The 19217-nt window shown below is 30.9% G+C and overlaps 1 protein-coding gene across 1 annotated transcript; it reads right to left on the bottom strand.

Annotated features, from left to right (window-relative positions):
- Positions 1–724: 724 nt before the first annotated feature.
- Positions 725–18506, bottom strand: LOC134706456 (ras-related protein M-Ras-like). The gene is made up of 5 exons (XM_063565405.1): positions 18001–18506; positions 8368–8521; positions 7053–7152; positions 5572–5648; positions 725–4786 (listed from the first exon to the last, which is right to left on the bottom strand). Exons 1-5 carry the CDS (start codon positions 18176–18178, stop codon positions 4714–4716), a joined length of 582 nt encoding a protein of 193 aa, XP_063421475.1. The 5' UTR covers positions 18179–18506; the 3' UTR covers positions 725–4713.
- Positions 18507–19217: the final 711 nt, after the last annotated feature.

Genomic DNA, 19217 nt, shown 5'->3' with positions numbered 1-19217 from the left:
TGAGGACCAATATTCCTAACAGTTTTACCAAATACAGCCAAGGTAATCTTTTCTTGAGATAGAAAAGACCTAGTGTTTCAAAAAATTTGTAACCAGTCAATTGGTAATTATGACCATATTTATGATAATCCCTGTCAACACAGAAGTGCTGAGTACTGAGCTGGTGATACGCTCGGGGAATAAAAACTCCACCAGTAGTGGCATCAACTTGCTGGTTGTATATAACATCAAGGATACCAAGATTTAAATTTTGTTCTGTATTTGTGCCAGCCACTGATCAATAAAAAAGTTATTGTTTGTTTTTATGATGAGAGTATTTACATACTCTTGCCAAGAAAATCGCTGAATGAAGGCATTTAAATATACACAAAACTACATCCTAATAAAACATTCCACTTTAACATTACATTTTTGAATGGCTGACTGATATCAAGCATTACTTTGTTCCTAGTTAATGTTGATTTCTTGTGGTCTATCATTTTGAGCTAAGGATTACAATCTTTATAGTTTTACCATAAACTTGTGTAAAAAATTAAAAAATATGTTTATTGTATGTCCAAATACTATATCCTTGTAGAAGAAAACATTCATAATTTAAAAAAAAGAAGTCTGAATTTAACTAGTTACAAAAAGGGATCCTAAAATAATGAACTGGAATGATTAAGAACTTTCATGAGGACAGACAAAATATATTCCTCCTTCTGCATGGTTATAAATTAAACACTTTCAGTATTCATGACTTTAATAAGTTTGACTATTTCATTACTTTTTGTACTGTAATGAAAAATTATGACGTTTTATTTTGTCATATCTAAATTTTACAAAATTGTATTCTAACATAGAACAATTGAGATCATTTTACATGTAAAAGTGAAAAATCTCATTTTTAGCTACATTTGAACAACATATATTTTCATATCTCTTTAACAATTGAAAGATACACATTATTTTGTTTCTTTCCTACATAGAAATTAGTAAATAAAATCAGTTAATACATGTAAATATAACATTATGTGTAAGTAAAAAATACAACCTATCTATACTTTGCTGCAGTTCATATACAACCTTATTTTTTGTCACATTTTAGTCTGATAAAAGAAAATGCAAAATTGAATAATAAACTGATAGTTATAATAATGTTTGAATGCCTTTTACATTTTACAACCTGCATTTTTTCAGAAGTCAACATTTACAAAATTGTCAGCTTTTTAATTATATAAAACAATTAAAGATCATTCGAATCAGTTTTTAATTATTACATAATTCATAGTTTTTTTGAAACTGTATAAGAGTTTGAATTTTCAAATGTACTCATTTATCAACTTTTTATACGTTGAAAATTTACCTTGAAATGTTATGCATGAACTTAATCATCAACTCTTTTTGCAGTTCCCTTCCTCTGATTTAACAGTATTTCAAGGGGATTATTGAATGAAATATATCGAATTAAGATCATGGCAAAAGACAGAAAAAAATGAATTTCCTCACATATCAGACATAGACATCATATTAACATAACAAATAATACCTGTCAATAAACTCTTAAAATAAAACATGGTGTCAATTCTAACATCATTTATAACTATTGAATGTACATACAGTATGAGGTTAAAATAAAACAAAATGAGGTCCTAACTTCTGGAATGTAATATCGCCTCAAACAAAAATAACAAAAACATAAACTGCCATAAACAGCTTAATTAACATTTTGACTTTAAAATAATTTGGTTTAATTGTTTTAATTGCATGGCAGATGGCAGTGCCTTCAAATTTTTAAATACACTTTAAAAAGACATAAACAATAGATGCTCCTTGCCATATACATATTTGTGGAGGAACACTTTTAAATATAATCATATTATTAGACATAGCCAGTGTATCTTGTAATTCATTCAACAGTAATTTCAACATTATATATACATCATCTATAATATGGCACAAAAGGGAATATGGTTTGTTGAAAAAAATAAAATTGTTCAAATAAGGTATTGATATAAAAATCTAACCAAGTTAAGTATTATTATCTATTGTGAAAGTTTGTTTCAATGGTTTCAGTATTTATAAATCTGCTGTAAAGGTGTTTTTTTTAAAAGTTTTAAGACTGTATAATATGATTTCCTGTTATTAGTAATCAAATCTACTGGAAATATTATTCTCATATTTTCAGTATTTAAATCTGTTTAAAAAGTTTGTTCCAAGATTTTCAGTATTTATAAATTTACTGTTTGGTTTTATTATTTAAATCTACTGTAAAAAGTGGGTTAAATATTTATACTGTATAAAAAGTAAATCTGTCGCAAAAGGTTTCATGGATTTTTTGTTGCAAACATATTATTTGTAGCTAAATCTTGGAAAAGTTACAAATCATACATGGTAAATAACAAAAATTAAAATTCCCACAAAGCCATCACATTGATTTATCAAATCATTGTGACTTTGAGTAAGACTTGGGGTTTTTGACTTCAAACATACATCAATGGGCTTGCATCAAACATACATCAATGGGCTTGCATTGAACACAAGGGGAGAAGCATTTTTATGGAGATCAATTTAAGGAGACACAAGGGTACAAAAATTTCATCAAGATTTTAAACCTTTTTTTTTCATTACAAATTTATTTATTACATTATAGTTGTTACTTTATGATATTTTACCAAAATCAACCAAAAAAGGATGACTTTAAAAATGTTTTTATCATTGAAAAAGCTTCAAATTATCCCCCTTTGGTGCAAAAATGCTATTTTTTTTGCCTCATCAGTGACCTATATTTTTTTATTATTTTTTTTCAAATAAGCTGTACTTAATCTAAACAATGTTAATATTTAAGCAACAGAAAAAAATACCTTAACAAAAATGCATGGTTCTTACGAAGACAGATTGTGATCTTAAAAGAACGGTAACCCAATTTTTCATTTAATTTTTCTATTTAGTATATGATCAAGTTCATATATATTTTTTTTTTATAACAAAATCCTTTATTTAAAAAAAATATGATTTATACCCTCAGCCCCCCATAACACAGATATAACTTTACCTAAATTAGTATTTCCAAGAATGAAGAATCTTTTCCTGTTACTTTTTAACTAAATTCATCTGAACTGTTTGGAGGCTAGCAATCTTTGTTTTGTAGAAAACTTTATAAACATTGAGCAGATGATAAACTATGACTATTCTATAGTAAAATTATATATGTACAAGTTATATTTGCTAGATTAGTCTACACTTAAATTTTGTAAAATATGTTCAAGAGATCAATATTAAAATGACTTGTTTATACACCAGTGGAGGCCCACATGACTTAAACAGAAGTTGTGTAATACAAATGACCACATGCAAACTTCTAACCCTATAAATCAATCTCATATTATGACTGAACAAACAGGGCCCTCAAAGACATTTATCTGGTTTGTCTGTGGAAACTGTATGAAACTGAGGCATGTGTTATAAACTAGCTAAATTACAAAAATTCAGGGTTTGATTTGCGTTTTTTTCCAACTGTTTTGGTGGAGGAAAAAAATCCATCCTTTTCACTTTACACATGATTAAAACCTGTCCTCTCTGCACGTACAATATGTGTTGCCTTCAATGTCTTAATTTATTTTCTGAAAGTCTAATCATTCAATAATTGTAAATACATGTATTATGGAATAAAAAGATTTAAGGTTTGTCAAACAAACATGATTTATAATTTACATAGAATTATTAAAAAGATTGGTTAACATCAATAAAATATTCACTCATGTATCATAAACAAGCCCTAGGAGTTATGCACCAAGTTAAAATATAAAACAAATCAACAAAAAAATATATAAATATAACTTAATCAAATCATTATTACACTAAAAATAACAGGTATTTTTTGTTCTAATCATTTGTTCTTTTCTCACATAAAAATTCGAGTTTAAAAGGACATTTTTCTTCCTTGTTAATAAAATGTAAATATTTGTGGTTTCTCTGTTCCCAAATCTGTACACTTAACAATAACAAGGTGAACTATCAAGTTACAACCATAAAACAAAAATTGCCTTATAAAAAATACTCACAACTGAAACTTAACAATATTTTATAATCATTCATAACGTATATATTTATTCACATTGAAACATCAATGAATTTATAGTTATATTCTAGTTGTCTCCCATGTTACACAGTTTTGTACAATAAATAGTTGTGTGTCACTTGAGAAAATAAAATTTACCAGTCCATGTAAACAAAGGTTGAGTAGCAGTAAATAAAGTACTGAATGTGACCAGGACAGTAATGAGGTCAGCATTACATACTTAGTATAAATGGCATTAATTGCTTTCAGTTTAGAAATTTTCATATATTAAACATCTCAATAGTTTTAAAGAAAAAATAATTTCAATATGAAATAAAACTAAATTTCATTTAATTGTTTCATCTTTTATATTTTGTCAACCTATCTAAATTGAAAACAGTCAATAGCCAAATAGGTTTTGAATTTAAGAAATAATATAAACTTTGATCAATTCATTTAAATTCTCACATGTGAGCACATGTTGCTTCCCCTAATTTTTCCATGTTAACAAATGTATACACATGATATTGACATATTTATACACATTGATTTACATATATTTCTTACAATTGATGACTAGATTTTTATTCTGGTAGAATTAACAGACGTAATTATGTGTAATTTCTCTCCTACAATTATGGTAAGTACATAAACAGGTGGGACAAGTCTAATGATCACAGTATTGTACATTTCCTTTTTTTCTTTCCAAGACGTCGTCTTTCTTTCTTGTAATCAGGGGGCTGTTGCCTGTAAAAATAAAATCAAATGGTTCTTATTAATGTTTCTTAATTATAGGATAGTAATCAAAGTATTATTGCAATGTGTTACAGATTGTTTGTTTTTTTATATGATCATTCTCTAATTGTAATTTACAGTTTAAAAAGTCATAGACAGATAGAACCTCCATGGAATAACTTATCGTCAAAATATACTGTAGATTCATATAGATTCTACCGCTGTATCAAGTGTGATACAATTGATTCTACCACTGTTTCGAGTGTGATACAATTGATTCTACCACTGTCTCGAGTGTGATACAATATTTATCTTCTTGTGTCAGTAAAATGTTCAGATTTAAAATGTGAGGTTGCTGAGCATTTGTAATATTGGAAATTTAACTATCGAGAGTGGAAACATCAAACATATCATAATGTACAAGTTTTGGTGGTGGAATCTGTTTCATTAAATATTTTTAACCAGTATGTAGACAAATACAATCCTTCATTCTGAATGATCTGCAATAAGATGTGTTCTTTCTATGTGATGTAATTACACATGGTCGCCTTTTTTCATGACGTCACAAGAAAATCCAAGAAAAACAAGAAATTTGGACATCATAATAAAATTCTACACAAGCACATTGTCAACGTCATAAACAAGGTGATATAGGGTCAGTGACTGTATGTCACATATGAATATACAGTCAATGCAATCTGACTGCTCAAAAATCTTGTAGCTTATTCCTTTGAAATCTTTAGTTTATAGCTGATGAAAGTACCTTTTAATTCAAATCCACTTATATATTGACTAACCTTATAACTCTAACCAGTTCATGGAAGGCCAGATCCACATTTAGGTTCTCTTTAGCACTAGTTTCTAAGTATGGAATCTGAAATTAGTATAAAGTAAATATTAAAGTGAATTCAGCTAATTAGAAATCAATAAGAATATACATTAATTGCTATTTTGTGCTTTTTTCCTTTGATCTTTTTTTGTGATAATTTTCATATCATGCTACTCCCTTGAGATGGAAAATTATCGCTAGAACTAAGCATATATGAGGCAATGCTTAAGAAATTGACAACGTCGTCATAGGTAAAATAGCGATAAAAAGTTTTCATTGTTCATCTCAATTCTATTGCCTTTTTCGCTTTCGCCGTCACAGCTCAAGCAAGAAAATCACACTCGTTGAGATTATTACAGATAATTTATAATTACAGTAGAAAACAATAAGAAAATACATTTACAGTAGAAAACAATAAGATTATACATTTACATACTTTATAAGTTTATCAACAGTCAGAACAGTTATTGTTGAATTAGCCTGTAAGATTGGTATAAATACTGACCCTTAAATATGAAGCCAAATCTTTCCCTGCCTCCTCAGATACTGAGAAGGTATTGTTGAATAAGACTGTAAGATTGGTAAAAATACTGACACTTAAATGTGAAGCCATATCTCTCCCTGCCTCCTCAGATACTGAGAAATTATTGTTGAATTAGACTGTAAGATTGGTATAAATACTGACCCTTAAATGTGAAGCCATATCTCTCCCTGCCTCCTCAGACTTACCCTTAAATGTGAAGCCATATCTCTCCCTGCCTCCTCATATACTGAGAAATTATTGTTGAATTAGACTGTAAGATTGGTATAAATACTGACCCTTAAATGTGAAGCCATATCTCTCCCTGCCTCCTCAGACTTACCCTTAAATGTGAAGCCATATCTCTCCCTGCCTCCTCAGATACTGAGAAGTTATTGTTGAATTAGACTGTAAGATTGGTATAAATACTGACCCTTAAATGTGAAGCCTTATCTCTCCCTGCCTCCTCAGATACTGAGAAGTTATTGTTGAATAAGACTGTAAGATTGGTATAAATACTGACCCTTAAATGTGAAGCCATATCTCTCCCTGCCTCCTCAGATACTGAGAAGTTATTGTTGAATTAGACTGTAAGATTGGTATAAATACTGACCCTTAAATGTGAAGCCTTATCTCTCCCTGCCTCCTCAGATACTGAGAAGTTATTGTTGAATAAGACTGTAAGATTGGTATAAATACTGACCCTTAAATGTGAAGCCATATCTCTCCCTGCCTCCTCAGATACTGAGAAGTTATTGTTGAATTAGACTGTAAGATTGGTATAAATACTGACCCTTAAATGTGAAGCCATATCTCTCCCTGCCTCCTCATATACTGACAAGTTATTGTTGAATTAGACTGTAAGATTGGTATAAATACTGACCCTTAAATGTGAAGCCATATCTCTCCCTGCCTCCTCAGAGACTTACCCTTAAATGTGAAGCCATATCTCTCCCTGCCTCCTCAGATACTTTCCTCAGATTAACCAAGTCTACTTTGTTGGCACACAGAATCATAGGATAGTCATCTCTACAAATCAGAAACAATATCATAGTCAAAATAAACTCAAATTGTTTACTGTGGATTCATTTATTTTCGTGGGTACCAATTTTTGTGGTTTGATGAAAACTTACATATTCGTGGATATTTAATTTCGTGGTTTTGGCAAAGTCTACACTCATTCCTTTACAAAATTTGTATTTCGTTGAACATTTGAATTCGTGGTTCTCCTGTACCCATGAAATCCACGAAAATTGGTATCCAACGAATATTAATGAATCCACAGTATTTATGAATCTGAAGTGTGTGTTTATAAACAATATGCACATGGATAACTAAGAACTTTTGTTTCTTGCCTAAAGAAAGTTTGAGACAGTTGGACATCTTGGAATTCTTTCAGCTTCAAAGTATGAACACATCCATAATATGTTAGTAGCCTATTTTTGGGTGGTTGCTGTTTCTTTTTGTTTTTAGTTTATTGATTTGTAGTTAGTTTTTGTTTTGTTCTGTTGCACCCCTGTTCCCTGGTTTAGAGGAGAGTTAGGTGCCAGCTAAACTGATTAATCTGTCCCATTATATATGTGCCTGTTCCCTGGTTAAGAGGAGGGTTAGGTGCCAGCTAACATGATTAATCTGTCACATTCTATATGTGCCTGTGCCCTGGTTTAGAGGAGAGTTAGGTGCCAGCTAAACTGATTAATCTGTCCCATTATATATGTGCCTGTTCCCTGGTTAAGAGGAGGGTTAGGTGCCAGCTAACATGATTAATCTGTCACATTATATATGTGCCTGTGCCCTGGTTTAGAGGAGAGTTAGGTGCCAGCTAAACTGATTAATCTGTCCCATTCTATATGTGCCTGTTCCCTGGTTAAGAGGAAGGTTAGGTGCCAGCTAACATGATTAATCTGTCACATTCTATATATATATATGTGCAAAGTCTGTGATTCAGTAGTTGTTGTTTACTGCTGTATATCAGTTGGTCCTAAACCAAAATTTGTACTTATTCAGTTAAAATGGATGTCATACAAAACTCCAAAACATAAAAATAAACTAAAATTTAAAATCATACAGGAATAATGAAGACCAGAGGCTTCTGACTAGGGACAGGTGCAAAATTTGGCAGTGTTAAACATGTTTAGTTAGTCAAAGAATAAGAACATTCAGAGTAAACCAGAGATATCAGAGTTAACCAAACCATAATCAGGTTAATGTTGACAATATACATGATATAATACATATACATACCGATCCTTTACACGAAGGATTTGTGTATGAAAACTTGGTACATTCTCATAACTTTGTCTGTCTGTTACTGAATACACTAACAGGAAGCCATCACCCTTCCGCATGTATTGTTCTCTCATAGCACTAAACTCTTCTTGTCCAGCTGTATCCAGAACTAGAAAGAAACATAATCAAACTATATCATCCAAAATCTAACAATCAACATGTATGAAAACATCAAAGGTTGCAATATAAATTACATTGTATAGAAAGAATTTTTGGTTATGATATCACAAGATACATGTATCTTATTGTATTTGAAGTTGCACATTTTGCCATACTGCTCTGGACAATTTTCATCAATATCAATGCAATAACCCAATATTTTCATTGTTTATCAAATAGATATATTGTCTTCTTTGTATCTTGGTCTAGAAAGTTACATATACTTCAATGATTGAACTTGTTAATGTAAAGATGTGTTTAAAGTGACCTTAAATATAAGACTAAGCATTAAACAGAGGTAAAGGTTAACTATGACATGATTGCCTTTAAAAATTAGGTGACAAATTGTAGATTTTAGTTTTTGGGGAAAACTTTTATAACTTTGTTATAAATATCTCATAACCTACTTATTACATAAGAATTTAGACTGACTAATTAAATGACAATTTCATGCCTTGTAAATTTATTTTCGCTTTAAGGCATTTATACATGGTATGTACTTTAAAACCAAGAAAAAGAATGTAGATGCACACATAGCTCATGTCCAGACATTCAGACATAAATTAAGCATACATGTACTCAGTTAGTCAGAGTCATACATGTGGGGCAGTTTATGGCCATAATCCCCTATGGCCAGAGTGACATTAATTAAGCATACATATACTCAGTTAGCCAGTTGACAGTCATACCAGTGGGGCAATGTATGGCTAGAGTGAGACATTCAATATAATTAAGGGAAGAGAGATCATAGGGTTATTATATTTTTAATGAGAAAGCAACCCAACAACACAAATTATCAAAGTCCTCTAGAAGTCTTCAATTATAGACAGATGTCTATCATGTGTCTAGCTAAAAAGGAAAACGACCTACATACAAACAACAGTATACAAACACTACATAGAAAAATAAATAATAATTATAATAATAATAAATTCTTTATTTAAAGAGGGTAAACTCAGTTAGTTATAATAAACTAATCTTCCCTGAGGCCCTCACATACAAATAAAGACTAGTGTTTTGTAGTGTTTGTATACTGTTGTTTGTATGTAGGTCGTTTTCCTTTTTAGCTAGACACATGATAGACATCTGTCTATAATTGAAGACTTCTAGAGGACTTTGATAATTTGTGTTGTTGGGTTGCTTTCTCATTAAAAAAATAATAACCCTATGATCTCTCTTCCCTTAAAGACTGAACAACACAAACCCCACCAAAACTGTGGGTGATCTCAGGTGTTGCTGAAGGGTAAACAGATTCTGCTCCACATATGGCACCTGTCATGTTACTCATGTAAGTACAAACCCTGTTATCAGTCTAACGAATTATCCCCTCTTTTATCCAATGTAATATTAAGCTTCCCAAAAAAATGTTAAGAGCTGTTTAATGTTTAAAGTATTGCATATGTGTCACAGGTGAGACAATAATCTGAAATCAATGCTAAAAATAATTCTGACATGATTTCAACAGACATAATAACTGCCAACAACATTATGGTTGAAACAGATTGAACTGGTATATACTTATTATTAATCTTAAAATTGTATATATCTACATGACCTATAACTTGATTTACAACTCTTAACAAAATTGGAAATTGCTTCTGCTCCACTTTTGTGGTATTTCACACAAGTAACGGATAAAACCAAAGGATACTACATTGTAGTTGTATAAAATAAGACAATATTCCTGAGAATACACCTACAAAATTAAACCTTCTTCAAGAACTTGTATATAGAATCAGCAATAGGTCAAGGAGTAGTACATGATAATAAATGCCAATTAAAAATTGGACCTGCACTTTCTCAATGATATTTACACATGGGGTGTACTGCTTATTGGGCAAATTACAAGCAGGTCTTGAATTAGGTTAAACAGCTTCATGCCTTATAATTTTAACCTTTTTCAACTAGACCAAATCACTACTCCACTTCAAAAATTCATTACCCCATTTTTTTAGTGTAATTTCATCCCCCTACTTGTTACATTGTATGTATTTTAGACAGGTGTGTAGCTCCCTATACACCAACACACAGTTGTGTGCACATCGATTCGGCATGCAAAAAATAACCAGATGCTCTGCAGGGCGCAGCTTTATACATGTACGACCGCAGAGGTTGAACCCTGAACAGTTGGGGCAAGTATGGACACAACATTCATGCTGGATTCAGCTCTAAATTTGAATTTTGATTAAATAGTTGACACAGCATAGGTTTCTGACACAGAATAAATGTTGTCTAATGAACTTTAAAAAAAAAAAATGCCTTTGAGCAATTCACTATGCTGTTGAATATTAATCCTCTCAAAAAAATGTTTGAAGAAATTTTCTTTTTATTTATGAAATCTGAAATGAAAAAAATTGACCCCCCCCAAATTTTTTTTTCACATCCCCCTTTCCCTTATTTCAAAACTGATCTTAATTCAAATTTCTAATGAAGTTTGCAACAATAACTACTCATTTAAATACATCATAAAATGTTAAAATGTAAAAAAAGTGCTTGTTATCACTGAATGGTAAAGATTGTTTTAATCTATCAGTTGGTAGTAAAAGTGAATATACATTGTATATTGTATAAAACAAGCATTTAATTGATTCAACTACTATTCTGGACAAAGAAAGATAACTCCAATTGAAATCCAATTGGAATTTCTTGCTATTGCACAATATTGTGCAATTAGATATTTCTTGCTATTGTGCAATACTGTGCAATTGAAAATATTTGCTATTGCAAAATACTGTGCAATTGAAGATTTCTTGCTATTGCACAATACTGTGCAATTGAAGATTTCTTGCTATTGCTGAATACTGTGCAATTGAAAATTTCTTGCTATTGCACAATACTTAATATAATAATTTTGGATCCTGATTTGGACCAACTTGAAAACTGGGCCCATAATCAAAAATCTAAGTACATGTTTAGATTCAGCATATCAAAGATGCCCAAGAATTCAATTTTTGTTAAAATCAAACTTAGTTTAATTTTGGACCCTTTGGACTTTAATGTAGACCAATTTTAAAACGGGACCAAAAATTAAGAATCTACATACACAGTTAGATTTGGCATATCAAAGAACCCCAATTATTCAATTTTTGATGAAATCAAACAAAGTTTAATTTTGGACCCTTTGGACCTTAATGTAGACCAATTTGAAAACGGGACCAAAAATTAAGAATCTACATACACAGTTAGATTCGGTTGTGTATAGATTCGGCATATCAAATAACCCCAATTATACAATTTTTTATGAAATCAAACAAAGTTTAATTTTGGACCCTTTGGGCCCTTTATTCCTAAACTGTTTGGACCAAAACTCCCAAAATAAAAAAAAACTTTCTTTTATTGTCATAAACCTTGTGTTTAAATTTCATAGATTTCTATTTACTTATACTAAAGTTATGGTGCAAAAACCAAGAAAAATGCTTATTTGGGTCCCTTTTTGGCCCCTAATTCCTAAACTGTTTGGACCTTAACTCCCAAAATCAAAAAAAACTTTCTTTTGTGGTTATAAACATTGTGTTTGAATTTCATAGATTTCTATTTACTTAAACTAAAGTTATTGTGCGAAAACCAAGAATAATGCTTATTTGGGCCCTTTTTTGGCCCCCAATTCCGAAACTGTTGAAATCAAAACTCCCAAAATCAATCCAAACCTTTCTTTTGTGGTCATAAACCTTGTGTCAAAATTTCATAGATTTCTATTAACTTAAACTAAAGTTATAGTGCGAAAAACAAGAAAATGCTTATTTGGGCCCTTTTTGGCCCCTAATTCCTAAAATGTTGGGACCAAAACTCCCAAAATCAATACCAACCTTCCTTTTATGGTCAAAAACCTTGTGTTAAAATTTCATAGACTTCTAATCACTTTTACTAAAGTTAGAGTGCGAAAACTAAAAGTATTCGGACGACGACGACGACGCCAACGTGATAGCAATATACGACGAACATTTTTTCAAATTTTGCGATATAAAAATGGCAAAATAAAACTTTATGAATTGAATTTTAAAGGAAACACCTATATTGTCACTTTTTTAATTGATGAAATATAATTAAATACCGGCATTTAGCTTCGAAATAAAAGTTTGATTGGAGATTATGACAAAATCGGACAGTAACTTGTATCTTTTACAAGATTTGAATTTGTAATACTGAGGCTAAGACATGTAGTTATTGAGCACACTTTCACAGTGTAAGGTTCATCAGTTTGTAATGAGATTAGAAATTAGAATTATCAGAACCCTTTGATATGTTGAAAATATAGATAGAGGCGATGTGGTCAACAGACTACCGGAGCCATTCACCCTGCAAACACGCCAAAACAGTTAATTGGAAAGTCTCATTATTTATTGCATTCATAGACCATATGATAAGGGAACAGGAGAGTGGAGTCGCATCTATAGTACTAGTATTATCAGGAAATCGCTTCTTTGCACTGTATCTGCTTCATCGTGTTGTATGAAATATAACAAACGAACAAATCTCAACATTGTCTGAGACATAATAAGAAACTGACCTTGCATGTGATTTTGATGAGTTCAATTGGGAGGTCGCTCTATGCCGAACACGAACACTGGTTTATAACATCTCGCGAGTGCTGCCATGGACATCTATCAGTGTACTACATGTACGTATGTTGAAAACAAATGTACGATCAACAATGATCAACAACAGTTACTAGCATTACTGCATATTCATCGGGATTTCAGTGTGAATATTGACAAAGTAAAAGAGAAGTTTGTTTCTGCCTAGACCCGAAGAGCAGATTTTGGACAATTTTGAGTAAATTCTGTATCACATATATTATGTGTTGTTTATGTATCACTCAATTCAAAAGATTTATCTTATAGTTTTACATTCATTACTTTTTTATCAGTCTTATCTACATATAGCTCCTCTTCTAACCGTCCTATGACTGAAAACATTTTTCTGTATAAAAGGGTCTCAAAATTTTTTCGCCTCACTCCGCGGGAGTTGCTTGCACATCGTTTCTTACTAGCTACGCCCCTGTCAGATATTAAACATGAAGAAATAAATATGGAAGGATGGAAGGGATAAGAACAAAAATTGTGGCAGATACAGGGTGGTTTCCTGGGGGTCGGACCCCACTTTTTTTTTAAAACTTTCAATGTATTTGAATTCGGACATATGGTTGAAACCCTTTCCTTAATCCTGGAATGGAATCCCACATTTTAAAATTGGCTGGATTTGCCCCTGTAAATTGTAAGTTATACATGGACAACGAAAGAGGGACAATAACTATGTTCCTACACCATTACTGTAAGTCTGTAACTAAGTAAAGTGTTCATTTTCAAATACATGTTTGATGGAGAAATGTCTCTCATTGGCACTCATACTACAATAAAGGGCTGCTCTTTAGCGCATGATACGCCTGTTGCTCTAAAAGATGGGCGTATAAGTTATTGTCCCAAAATTGAAAAATCCCCCCTTTTTTATTTTAAGCATAAAAATTCATAACACGGAAATGTAAAATCTGAAATTTATAAAAATTGAAAGGGAGCTTACATCAATAGATATAAACAATTCACCAAAGTTTCATGGACATTGGTGAAAGCCTTTTTGAGTTATTGTCCAAAGTGTTAAAAATCACCCTTTTTTATGAATAAAGCCCCATAAATCCAAAACTTAACATCTGAAATTTACAAAAATTGAAAGGGAGCTTACATCAATAGATACATGTATAAACAATACACCAAAGTTTCATGGACATTGGTGAAGGCCTTTTTGAGTTATTGTCCGAAGTGTTGAAAATCCCCCCTTTTTTTATGAATAAAGCCCCATAATTCCAAAACTTAAAATCTGAAATTAAAAAAAAAACGAAACGGAGCTTACGTCAATAGATATAAACAATTCACTTAGGTTTCATGGAAATTGGTGGAAGTGTTTTTGAGTTATTGTACAAAGTGTGGACGACGGACAGACGGACGGACAGACTTTTTTATGAATAAAGCCCCATAAATCCAAAACTTAAAATCTGAAATAAAAAAAAAAACGAAAGGGAGCTTACGTCAATAGATATAGACAATTCAATTAAGTTTCATGGAAATTGGTGAAAGTGTTTTACAGTTATTGTCCCAAGTGTGGACGACGGACGGACAGCGGTATACCATAATACATCCCGTCTAAAAGACGACGGGCTTATAAAAATTACTAAATACTACATTCTTATATCTATCAACATGATTACATTTACCAGTTTCTTTACTTCAGTGCCTTCATTATGTTCTCTTGTGGTACAAATGGGGAATATTATGAATTGAAAATAGAAAGTGAAATTAAAAGCGAACATTTTATACAAAATTCTAAACAAATAAAAAATTTACTAAAATAATGTTTTTTTTCTTTCTTTTTTTTACTGCTGGACGTAAAGCAACCAACAACCAATAAATCAATCTTTTTTACTGGTCACTTTAAGAAGTTTTCACCCCAATTTTCAATCTACAGCACTGCAGTTCATAATGATAAAAGTAATGTACACAATAATCTTATTTGCATTTAAATGTTACAAATCATATGTATTGTTTACATGTAGTGTGTATGAATTTCATAATGCCCATCAATAGCCCTTAGTTGGAACAATAAATGTTCTTATTCTTAAGTATAAGACATGAGGTTAAGTAAGTTAAGATATTGCCCTTAAGACACTTCAGGTGTGAATAGCTAATATTCCAAATACAAGGAAATGTATGTCACCTATCCCACAACTTCCTTTCTATAATGAATCTCTTTTGTTAGAATGAATATGAACCCTAACTTCCCGTTTAATACTATCACGCAATATTAAATACAAATGCATGACACAAATATTTAATAGATTTTGTACCATGACACTATTTAATTTTCGCTAACATGAAAAATTTAAAATGCTAAGATATTAAAATCTTTATCTTTATGCTTTAAAGAAAAATCAATGACAAAAATTAATCATAAACCAGTCTTCAATTTCTGATATGTTTACATAAAAAGATATGAAATGTTCTCTAGGACAGGATGTTGATAATTAAGTCTTTTCACTACCAGTTTTTAAATCTCTTATTTGCTGATCTCAAAATTTGTCAAGGTTCAAGTTACACACCTTTTTAGGAATAATTTAAATAAATAAACTATGGATATTTACTTAGGAATCATACTTAGTCTAGATTTCTCATTGACCTGGCCATGTGCTTCTCCTTTTATCTATTTTTAATACTTATTGGTTAAAATATATAATATGACAATTAAAGTTTAATGGTACTAGGGTACTGATGGGGATTGTACTTTTACAACTGTTGTCAAGTGATGTACTTATCATTAAAAAAATTCCAATTAGGTAGTAGGAGCAACTAAATGTACAAGTGTTGAGATCAATGGACTTTTTGTTAAAGGAAATCTAGAGGTACAACTGTATTGAAAACTATCAGAACTTATATCTATGTTTTGAACTCCAGAAAACTTTTTATAAACATGTACATGTAGTACAGATATGTTTAATTGTATTAAACTTATTTAGAATGTCTATTTGCCTTTAATATTTCAAATTCATATCATATTTTTAATGGTTTTTTTTACAGATATATGCTCTGGTTATCTGTGACATGGTTATGGATAAAAGATATTACATGTAAATACAGGTCATTATATATTGTCAAAATTTCAAACAAATTATATATATATATACATCATACACAATGTACAGACATACATACAAAATTAATTTACTTACCATACATGTACATGGACATTATACAAATGTACATGTATGGTAAATTTAGTCATTTTTCTCCAGCTTACTCCAAATTGTACTGAGCAGAGGCTCCAGAATCTTTTATCAGCTCAATATATCTTTTAAAGTTTTAGTTCACCTTTAAGTGAAAACAGCGATTACTTTTGTTTTATTGGGTCTAAAGTACCTGTCCCTAATCACTAATTGACTATATAGCTAGAATGATTTTCTGTCAGTCTAAAATGAAAAGAAATATTATTGAAGCTGATAGTGGCTTCATAATGCCATATACAAATGTATATGTAGTGTGAGGAATTACAGAAATTATTCTAAGAAATATTTTTATTTCATTTTAATGACACATAGAAAAATTTTGAGACAATTTCTGATTGACATTCTTGATGTTATGTTATGCTGGGGGATATTTGTAATTGAGTGTTTAAATGTCATTTCTAATTACATGGGTGGTTTAATTCTAAATGAAGTCCATTTAATGTGAGTATTTACATGTACTTTATAACACCAAGGACATGAATTTTGTACATGAGATAGTGTATCATTATAAACATGATAAACCTAAATATACATGTATCATAACATTCACCCATGACCAATGTAAAAAGTGTTAAATTATCAACCTGTCAACACTTCTCATTAATTAACCAATTGAAATGATTAAGATTTATATAATTTGATAAGAAAGTTTGGACCCCCATTTCTTCATTGTTACACTCTGTCTGTCCTAGTTATATGAAGCATTTAACTACCTATGGTCATCTCTTACTTTATACATTATGAGTGGACAATAAAATATTTTATTGATGATAATCTAAAAGAAATGTCTACCACAGTTAGAAGTTTTATCACAAAATCGTTTAAACATGTCCCATAGTATAAATTTATGGACTATAAGATGATGACAGTTTTATGGTCAGCTTATATTGAAATATACAAACGTTTGATAGACCCATAACAATACAAAGGTTTTAATGTCCAAGGACTAACAACTTTATGTGTCTGGACAGTCATTTACATGTCACAATCAAATTCAATTGGGTTTTTTACACCATTAGAATGATATATACAGACATGAAACAAACTACAATTTAAACAAGTAGGACTACATGAAGCAATGGGTCACCAGTGAAAGAATATCCATCCTGCAAATTTTCCAGTTCCCCTAAAAATCAAATGCAAAATGGTTGTCCCCTGAAATTTGGGGTCATTCTTTTAAACAAAATATAGTTTTAACTTTACCCTTAAAGGACATGAAGAAAGGCAAAAACTAATCTTAGATATAATGACGAAAGTATAGCAAGATGGAAGATTTTAGACCTGGGACATTAACCCACATCTAATATGGAATGAAGGTGGATATATATTATATATCTGACTATTTACTTTTAGGGTTCATGAAAGTACAAAAATGTAAATAATAAACACAAAAAAGGAATACATTCTTCAAAAAGGGGGGGGGGGGTATCAAATCATTGAAAAAGGAATATAGCTTATATAGCTTTAGCTTAAGCCAAAATGTTCATTGCAAAAAAGAAATGAGAGTCTATCATCTGATGCAATGTTGTACTGATTATTAATTTGTACCTGGATGGCTAGAACAATGTCTCTAATCATTTATGCCATGATGGGTCATATCTATAAATATACGTATATGAACCTCGTCATCTGTTATTGATCACCTTTAATAAGCTCCTTACCATCTAATATACACATCTTGCCATCGATTTCTGTGTGTTGGATGTACGAGTCTTCTATCGTAGGATCATAATCCTCTACAAACATCTTCTGAAAGAACTGGATGGTGAGAGCTGATTTTCCCACGCCTCCATCTCCAACCACAACAATCTTGTAAGACATTAATTCATGCTTAGACATCACTGGATTTAGTTCTTAATAATTAATCATCTAGAGAATATCATTCCTTTCTAGTCTTTTGACTTTGTTTTTGTTGCTGAAGCTGGTAGGCGTCGTTGGTTACGATTCTCTGTCCCAAAATTTAAAGTCTGTTTTCTTAATTTGATATCGTAATTATCACACCTTGTCAGATTAGTGTACAAGACAAAATATTTGTTATCATAGTTTCTAGTCAAAACTACATTGACACGCGTCTTTCTGTTGTCTAATTCAACGCACTTTGGTCCTTATGTGCGACAACATGTGATTTATGAAAATGAAGAAAATGGCCGCTTAAAGAAACGTTGTATATTTAACGCGATCGTTCATTGGTCGTTTATTTAAAGGTCGTCCCAGTTCTCTGTCATGATTAGTTATTATTTTTAGAATTAAATCCCACCACGTTTTGTTTGTTTACAAATATTATTAACCTACTTAACCGCTACCTGTGCATTTTACAGTAAGTCACAGTTAATAATAGCCAATGATTATACAATATTGGTAGATCAGAAAATCAAAATTTCAATTTGGACAATTATCTTGGAAAATTAAAAACGATATAGATATATAAAAGGGGGATAAATGCACCACGTGACACATGCAATGCTGTCAAAATCGTGTTAAAATAAAAGTTTTGAAAATATCCGGCTATACTCAACTCGACAAAATGAAACTAATAAAAAATATATAAAAGAATAAAATGTGAATAAGGGCATCCCCTATTCACGTTCGCCTTATTCACTTTCGCACCCTACACGTTTGCACTCCGAATTTTGTAATCGAGTTTTGGTAAGTGTAGATCTATTGCTACAAAATTTGTTTTTCATTGTTTCAAATGAAAATTTAGTGAGATCCTGACTGACAACGTTGTTTTTTATATGTTGAATAAATTTTAATCTTCATCTTATCGCATGATAAGTGTATTTCCAAAAAAAATATATCATTGTTTCTTAGTAAGAAATGAGATTCTGACTATTTTTATTGAATCGAAATCATGTTTTGGTTAGTGTTTTTTTCTTCA

This window comes from Mytilus trossulus, chromosome 2 (assembly GCF_036588685.1).
Source record: "Mytilus trossulus isolate FHL-02 chromosome 2, PNRI_Mtr1.1.1.hap1, whole genome shotgun sequence".
In the NCBI taxonomy this organism is placed as follows: Eukaryota; Metazoa; Mollusca; class Bivalvia; order Mytilida; family Mytilidae; genus Mytilus; species Mytilus trossulus.
The sequence above is the reverse complement of the archived record's forward strand: the minus strand, read 5'-3'. Positions and strand labels throughout refer to the sequence as shown.